Source organism: Myotis brandtii, unplaced genomic scaffold, assembly GCF_000412655.1.
Source record: "Myotis brandtii unplaced genomic scaffold, ASM41265v1 scaffold672, whole genome shotgun sequence".
Classification (NCBI taxonomy): domain Eukaryota; kingdom Metazoa; phylum Chordata; class Mammalia; order Chiroptera; family Vespertilionidae; genus Myotis; species Myotis brandtii.
This window is the reverse complement of record NW_005370621.1, coordinates 297,485-306,796: the sequence shown is the minus strand read 5'-3', so window position 1 is coordinate 306,796 and position 9,312 is coordinate 297,485. Positions and strand designations below refer to the sequence as shown.

At 39.7% G+C, this 9,312-nt stretch overlaps 1 protein-coding gene across 3 annotated transcripts in view; it reads right to left on the bottom strand.

Moving 5' to 3' along the window:
• Nucleotides 1–9,312, bottom strand: part of PGM5 (phosphoglucomutase 5) — a 174,716-nt gene that overhangs the window by 72,626 nt on the left and 92,778 nt on the right. For all 3 annotated transcript variants that reach the window (XM_005881229.2, XM_005881228.2, XM_014529202.1), the window contains one exon: nucleotides 3,651–3,766. In XM_005881229.2, coding sequence (XP_005881291.1) covers nucleotides 3,651–3,766 — 116 coding nt within the window. The remainder of the gene's footprint in view (nucleotides 1–3,650; nucleotides 3,767–9,312) is intronic.

Below are 9,312 nucleotides of genomic sequence, written 5' to 3'. Positions count from 1 at the left end.
TGACAGGGGGCGGCGCCCCAACTCCCCAATCGGCCCTGCTCTGAGCCTGACCAGGGGCTGCACTTAGGGATTGGGCCTGCCCTCTGCCACCCAGGAGCAGGCCTAAGCCAGCAGGTCGTTATCTCCCGAGGGGTCCCAGACTGCGAGAGGGCACAGGCCGGGCTGGGGGACCCCCCTCCCCCGCCCCCCAAGTGCACAAATTTTTGTGCACCGGGCCTCTAGTCCTATATAATAAAAGAGTAATATGCAAATCAACCAAACAGGGAAACGACCAGTTGCTATGACGTGCACTGACCACCAGGGGGCAGATGCTCAACCCAAGAAGCTGCCCCCTGATGGTCAGTGCGCTCCCATAGGGGAGCAGCGCTCAGCCAGAAGCCAGGCTCACTGCTGGCAAGCGCAGCAGCGGTGGTGGGAGCCTCTCCCGCCCCCGTGGCAGCACTAAGGATGTCTGACTGATGGCTCCCAGGCTGTGAAAAAGGGCACAGGCCGGGCTGAGGGACCCCCTCCCCACCCCTGAGTGCACGATTGTTGTGCACCGGGCCTCTAGTATAATTATATTCCTTTTAAAAATCCTAAGAGAATGTAGAGTTTCTAGAAAATAAAATGCTATAATTAATGGAATGTACTGAGGTGGTTGAAAACCAGAGAAAAGGCATATTATTCAATAGCTTCTCTGTATATAAGCATTAAACAATTTAAAAAGGGAAATGAGGACATCAACATTGAAAGCTCTATAGGACATATGACCCAGTTTCTTCAATGAATAAATACCAGAAAGAAAAAATGTGGAGGAAAAAAATGCAGATTAAAGAAGAATGAAGAAGTATCAACAAGTTATAATGTAAGATCTTTTGGATTCTAACTGGGGGGAAAAATAAGTTGTGGGGTGTGGAGAATAGGAGAAGTTATTAATAAATTATTTTTGCAGTTCCACTTCTGCATTTCTGTTTAGGATATGAAAATCTGCACGAGAATGCTACTCCCAGCAATACTAAAAGGCCAGGAAACCTACAAAATCATAACTTTTCTTGAACTCATTAGAGATCCTAAATCACAGGCAATAAAGTAAAGTGAACTGCAGAGTGACAAGCCCCTCTGAGGAGAGACAAGACACAAAACAGTCTCACTTTTGGCAGAGCACAGGAGAAAGAGGACGCTTCCATATAAGTGAATAATCCGAAGTCCCTGGCTGCTCACAAGAAGGACTGGAAACAAAGAGGTAGACTTGCTGGTACTGGCATGCAGGAGATGATCAGCTGCTGCTGAGGACAAGCATGGAGCCCTTCCAGTTCCCCACCCTTCTTTCACAAGACACAAAAACCTTAAACTCCTGAATTTACAAGCTGTAAACCTTCTTATAAAGGGCCCAGGCAAAGATCCATTGCTACTGGAATAGGACTGAAGTAAAACCCTCTGCTCCTGGAGAAAGGGTAGGAAACCTTCTTGAGCCTCAAATTCCACATTAATACTAAGCAGAGCTCTGTTGCCACTGAAGAATGGTCAAGCATCTAGTGACAGAAGTCTTTTTTTAAATCACAGTAACTGCTGGAAGCTTGAAATGAAATAGAAACACTGAAAAAATCTCCTCTGACACTCTCCTTTGAGCACATAGCAAAAATTATCCCACTTCTGGAAGAAATTAAAGCCTATGGTAAAATAAAAATTATAACATAAATAATAAACCCAAATCCAGCTCAACTCCTGACTAGATTAACTTAACTTTAAATAATAATGACCTAACAGAAGAATTGGTATGCCCGTTAATGTGTATAAATATTATTTGCCTGAGTCCTACTGTTGAGATATAGATATAGATATAGATATAGATATAGATATAGATATAGATATACTGTCCAGCATTCAATTAAAAATTGAATAAAAAGCAAGAAAGAGTAAACCACTGCTTTATTAGGAGTTAAAGTAATCAAGAAAACCAGAAACTAAGATCAACTAGATATTAGAACTATCAGACAGGGAGTTTAAAATAACGTTTAATATGTTAAATGATCTAATGAAAAAGATAAATACCACATACAAACATATATAAACAACATATATAAAAAGAATTTTTTCAGAGAGATGAAAATTATTTTTAAAAAGTCAAAAAGAAATGCTATTAATAAAGACACAATATCAGAAATGAAGAGTTCCTTCAGTAGGCTCATCAGTAGATTGGCCACAGCTAAGGAAAGAATCAGTAACTTAAAGATATGCCAATAGAGATTATCTAAATTAAAACACAAAAGGAAAAAAAGTAAACAAAACCAAACAGTGGGTGTAAGAGCTCGGAAACAACATATGGTCACAATTCCTCTAACATAAGTGCAATTAAAGTCCCAGAAGGAAAAGAGGAAGAGAATTGGGGGAAAATATGTGAAAAGATAATGGCTGATAATTTTCTGAAATTAATGCAAGACAACAAACAAGAATCCCAGAGATCCCCAAGCAAGGTTTTAAAAAAAATACACATACCTAGAAATATTATAATTAAACTGTTGAAAAGAAAAGATAAAAAAGAGCCTGGCCGGTATGGCTCAGTGGTTGAGCATCGACCTATGTATGAATCAGGAGGTCATGGTTCCATTCATGGTCAGGACACATGCCTGGGTTGCGAGCTCAATCCCCAGTAGGGGGGCACGCAAGAAGCAACCAATCAATGGTTCTCTCCTATCATTGATGTTTCTATCTTTCTCCCTTTCCCTTCCTCTCTCTGAAATAACAACAACAAAACACATATTAAAAGATAAAAATAAAATACTGAAGACAGCCAGAGGTGGGGGGAATTTCAATAGAGAGAAACAGAAAGGAGAATTAGAGCCCACTTCTTGGAAACTAAGCAAGCCAGAAGACAATGAAGTAACATCTTTAAATACTGAAAGAAGAAATTATTATTTTTTTGTTAATCCTCACCCGAGGATATTTTGTCCAATGATTTTTAGAGAGAGTGAAAGGAAAGGGGAGAGACAGTGAGAGAGAAACATCGATAGGGGAGACACATCGATTGGTTGCCTCACACATGCACCAGGACCATGGCCAGGGATTGAGCCTGCAACCAAGGTCTGTGCCCTTGACCGGAATCAAACCTATGACCCTTCAGTCCACAGGCCAACACTCTAACCACTGAGCCAAGCCAGCTAGGGCAAAAAATTATTTTTTAACCTTATTAGGGGTGATAATGATACTGTGTTTATATACTTTTTTTTTTTCGATAGCCATTATACTTAAAGAATCACTAGGGATTGCTTCACAATAATCAGGAAGGAGGGCTCCCTAGGTGGATAAGGGTAGAGATAAAGCAAGATTGACCTTGAGTTGATAATGGTTGAAACTAATGAACACATGGAAATTCAATATGATATTCTCTCTATTCATGAATTTTTTAAAATTCAGTAAATTTTTTAAAGAAATGGAAGTTTATATTTTTAGAAAAAGAAGAAATAGGTAGATGTGGTAAGTGTATCATAACACACATTCCACTAGGTGTTTTCTTCCTTCCTTCCTTTCTTTCTTATTTATTTATTTATTTACCTATTTGCCTCTAACTCTGCCTCTAGTCTTTGATTCATAGTGGGCTCACAGGTTTCCAAAATGGGGTCACAGAGTGCTACAGCCACCCCTTCTAGAAACACCAACCCAACAAAGCCTACCAGTGCCAAAGCTCTCTTCTCCACACAGAGAGCACCGTCCCGAGTCCATCAGGTTTGAGAAGAATCTCCATCCAGCTGGGGTCTCATACACAGGGACCTTCATTGACTTGGCCACTCTGAAAAACGAAATCCAGGGCAAAAGTCAATTCATATATCCCCTTTCTGTTCTTCTCTCAGCACAAAAGGATGTCTTTAGGCTCTATTAATCCCACACTTAGATTTCAAAACATCCTGAACACTATTGACAGTTTTTAGGATGTCAAGCCATAAGGTAGAGAATGATAAATAGCCTACTCCAGTGGTTCTCAAGTTTTCTTTCCCAATAATATAGAACATATTAATATAGAGAATAGTCTCACATTTATGTTTCCCTTCTATGAATGTTCCTTTATCTTTGTGGTGAGATCTGATTTGGGGAATCTCAGAATCTAAATTAAGATGGTATTTGGGTATAGACACTTTGAAATATTGTTTGATAGTATCTACTAAAAATGAATATATACACATATCCTATTGACCAGAAATTCAACCCCTAGAAATTACTAATGACATATAATGGACACTGTGGTGCACTGCTCAGCTTCACCCTAAACATACACACATACCCACATTTTAACATTTTTAGGATTAGAACACTCATTCTACCAACTGCTAAGAATATTGATGGATGACAGCTCACAAATGTGGCCCCACTCTCTGGGAAAGAGAGATATCTCACTCAAAACCATGCTCACTCCCCTGGGTCAGTCCATATCCAATAACTGGTGAATGAGGGATATGTAAAGGTCCAGCCTCCTTGCCTTTAATGGGCACAACTCTAGAGGGCCATTTCAGCTCCAGAGTTCCCTATAGGTTGGCTGAGGCCTTTGTTGCAAGTGCATCACAGTCCAACTTCTCTCTCTGTCCAGTCCTCCCTTCTTACTCCCCCATTGGTGGTGATCTCAAGGGCAACTTTGATCTTGATGGCAGAAAGAAATAAACTTCCAATAAGCAAATCTCAGAGCTGCTTACACAGGATGTGACATTACTCAACAGAATCTTGTGTACACAAGATTTTACAAAAATTATCATAGAATCTCAATTCATAATAACTGAAACAATCTAAATGTCCATCAAAGTAGAATGGATAAATAATTTACAATTATAACACAATACCATAAATTCCACTGAATGAACTATTCATATATGCAACAACTTAAATAAATCTAACAAACATAATATTGAGTAAAAGAAACCAATAACAGCCCAGCTAGTGTGGCTCAGTGGTTGAGTGTCGGCCTATGAACCAGGAGGTATGCGATTCCCAGCAGTCAGAGCACATGCCCAGGTTTTGGGCTCGATTCTTAGTAGGGGCGTGCAGGAAGCAGCCAATCAATGATTCTCTCTCATCATTGATGTTTCTATCTCTCTCTCCTTCTCCCTTCCTCTCTGAAATCAATAAAAATACATTTTAAAAAAGAAACCAATAACAAACATATATTGCATTGTCTCATTTAGATAAAATTCAAAAACAGCTAAAACTAATCAATGCTATAAAAATTCAGGCTCAGAAGATCAAAGAGGTCAAAGGTTTTGTTCAGGTCTCACAGAGGTAAAAAAGCAAAGCTAGAATTTGGACCCAAGTCTGCTTAGTCTCTGCTCATGTTCTATTTCCCTACATCATGCTGTCTCCCCAAATGTTTTAGTGCTTCAAGAGGTACATAGATCTCAAAGTATGCTGGGGAATGAACTGGTACCCAGACATTGGCCTGAGGAACTTTACCTTTTCCATATGCAAGCACTCTAAAGAAAAAGACACCAAATGCCTGTCACTAGCAAGGTGTAGTTATTTGAAGGCCATAAGTGTAGAAGATGGCCATGCAGAGGGACCAGCAAAGGTATCTTAGTGAAAGAGGAAGAAAGATGCACATAGGACAAAGAACACAATGTAATGATGATTTCTTTAAGTGTGGTTCTGGCCACCTAGAAAAAAAAAATATCTAGAAACTCTTGACACAGGTTAATAAACACCACCCTTTCGATAAAATCCAAATATAATTAATGTGTTCAGGATCTTGAAAAAATATGGGCTAAGTCTCTTTCAAGTTTGCTTTAAAAAGAAGCACCTTTTTGATGTTACCTCAGAGTCTGTTTTCACTTTATTTCAGTGGTCTAAAAAAGATAGACAAGTATGCTTATAAATTGGTAGGAACAATGAAACAAATCCTCCCCAAATTGTAGATCGAAGGTAAATTTTCAAAGCCATTAATATCACGCTTTGAAGCTCAAGGAAGAAAGAATAATTCACACAGAAGCTTTCCAGGGGCAGCACCTAGTTAAAGCCTGGGACAAAATTAATTTAGCACATCTGAATGCATATGATTACTAAATAGAGAATGGGGCAGAGGTGAGAGTAGAGGGTGTGGGGATGTGTATTATTTGGCCAAAACATTCGTGGAGTTTCAAAGCCAAGTTGGCAGATCTAAAGGGAGGGAAAAGGATTTCCCTAGCTCCCACCCTTCCCAATAAATCACTGTCAGGAGGTCATCAGGCTGAAAGATGAGGTTGGAATTTAAAGGACCGGATACGTTTATAACTATGAGCCACAGTTGGAGCTATGCAAGCTAAGATAACAACGTGGGCAGTTAAATTTCAGGATCTTGAGCGTGAGCTGATTGTGTCCTAGAGTTAGAAAGGAATTCCTCTCCCTCCTCCTTCTACTGAACTTGGGATTCATCCCAAACAGCATTCAGTAGATACCATTCCCTAGACTGGTTTTTGGCAGGAAGCCCCTAGTGAGTCTCTGAAACCCTTTGGTACAAAAGCTCAAAATAAAGCTGCTCATGCTGAGGGTCTGCACCCCGCTCCTTGACTCCTTCCACCAAGTTATGGAGGCAAACATAAGAACTCACTTTCTAGGAATGACCAGAGTATGAAGGAAAAGAAAGAAAATGAATTTGGGCCACAATTCTCCTGCAAGTGGGAGTGAGCCCTAGTAGGAAAAAAAAAAGTAGATATAAAAAGCTCCTCGGTATGGATTTAAAAACTTCAAAAAATGTGGCTTCAGGTTGGAAATAGCCTTAAGCCTATCTTTCTAGCAGTTTCTCCCATGATACTCCCTACATGCTTCTGAAAAACTGGATTATCTTTTGTTTTTCAAATATGCTCTTGCATTTTTTTCTGTTTAGGTCTGAGACCTTCATGCTTTTCATTTTACCTAGGTTAATCCTCCTTTCCAATCTCTGTCAAAAGATTTCACATGGCATCAAGACCTATCTTAAATGCCCTGCCATCACGAAGCCTGTAGCAAATCCTTTTCCTAGACACACAGCTGGACTATACTTCCTGACCTCCCTCACAGTTAGCAGTGGCCACATAGTGGATGGAGTTCTAGCCAATGGAACCCAAGTGGAAATGACATACACCCTTTTCTATCCTCCATGCTCTTTCTCCTTCTACCGGCTTAATGTGGACAAGCCCAGCAATCCCAGAAACTACATGTTGAAGATGGTGGACCCACAAGATGGAAGAATCTGAATCTCTAAATTAATATTTCAAGCAGAATGAATTACCAATCAAAAACATCTGTTTTTAACTTTTGATGACTGACTTTTTAACTTTTGCTATGTTTGATCCATTATATATATGGGGATAAGTTTTGTAAAAGAAACTCCATTATCTTAACTAATACAACCCTTGTCTTATTGCCACAATCAATCCAAAGTAACCCTTCCTGGTCAGCCCAGGGCAGCCTGTGCGTTTAGGCTAGGTAGCAGGAGGACTTCCCACTGGAAGGTGGGTAAGCCCATGAAGGACTATCTTTGAGAGGACACCTGCATAGCCCTCGGCATGGTACCTGCCACATGGCTGGTGGCCCCATGGGACACAGCTTTTCCCAGAAGAGGCTCTTTTTAGGCTTGGCCACATTCTCTCCCTCAGAGGCTTGGGGACCACCAATGGACAGCAACAGGTGATTTCATTGATATTAAAAAGCATGAATTAGCAAAAAACAAAACAAAACAAAACAAACCACAACACACAAAAACTAACCCTTCCTGCCACTGAGCTTCCTCTAACTTGGTATGGGTCAGAAATTATTTGAGGCAGGGACTACTGCATCTTATATACCTTTATAGTTATTAAATATCTAGGATAATATAGCACTGGTCAGACCTGCCCTCAAAAAATTCTGTATGATTTCATTTGACTAATATCTATTATTTAAGTTGTGCTATTGGATATCAGGAGGGTATGTATCTCTATTTTATACTTGTAGTTTCCTAAATATATAATTCATTTCTGCATGTTTTACTTAAATTAGTCATTGTAAGAAAAGAGAATTTCTCCAGGTAGTGGGGCTATCAAGATGACAAAGGCATTCTTTGAAACAGGAGCTTAAAGAATTAAGGTGTGACCAAATGAGAATCAAAGGATTGAGGATAAAGGTTACTTTAGCTTGTGAAAGAATAGCAAATAAATAATGACTGATTATATCAAGTGCAGGAGCATACTCAGCTGCTCTTGGAATCCTACTTCAAGCTTATTGTAATAGATTTAAAGAGGACAAGATCCAGGTCCCTCTTCCTTTGATTTATCTTCAAATGTCCACTTTCTTGAGAGCCACGCAGGGTTCATGGTTTTATTGCCTACACACTGAACTCTCAGCCCCTTTTTGAAAAGCCCCAATTACACAGACAAGGAGAAGATATTTGTATCACATATATACAACACAAGACTTCACATGCAACTTAAATTAAAAAAGCTCCTAGCCCAGCTTGTGTGGCTCAGGGATTGAGCATCAACCTATGAACCAAGAGGTCACAGGAGGCAGCCAATCAATGATTCTCTCTCATCATTGATGTTTCTATCTCTCTCTCCCTCTCCTTTCCTCTTTGAAATAAAAACATATATTAAAAATACTTCTATAATTCAATAAAAGGGCAGATAACCTTTAAATGGGGCAAAAGTCTTGAACAGGCACCTTAAAAAAGAGAATATTCCAGGGACCAATGTGCATATGAAAAGATGCTCACCCTCATTAGAGACTGGGAAACTGCAAATTAAAACCTCAATGAGATATCACCCACAAGACTAGTTGAAAAGAGTGGTATTGCCAAGTTCTGGTGAAAATTGGAACTCTCATGTATTGCTAAAGGAATGCCAATTAATACCGATTATGGTATTATGTGATGTATTTACAAAAATAAATAGCACAGAACAGAGAAAATTAACAAACTGCCACTATATAGAAAAATATTAATGAATCTCATAAATATAACATTGAGTGAAAGAAGTTAGACATAGAGGAATATTTGTATATTTCCATTTATACTTCAAAAATAGACAAAACTAACCATAGATATTGGTTTAGGTATTTTTTTAGATCTGACACAAAAAGCACAGGCAACAAAAGCAAAATTAAACAAATGGAACTATATAAACTAAAAATTACTGCACAGCAAAAGACACAACCAACAAAATGAAGAGTCAACCTATATAATGGGAGATTATATTTGCAAACACTATAGCCAACTAGAGGTTCGGTGCACGAATTTGGGTGGGGTCCGGCTGGGTGCGTGGGTGGGGTCTGGCCGGCCCACCCCAATGGGGGCCCATTGGGCCAGGCTGGCACCCCGCCCCCAATCAGAGTGTTGGAGCCCATCAGGGGTGGGGCCAGCCGGGG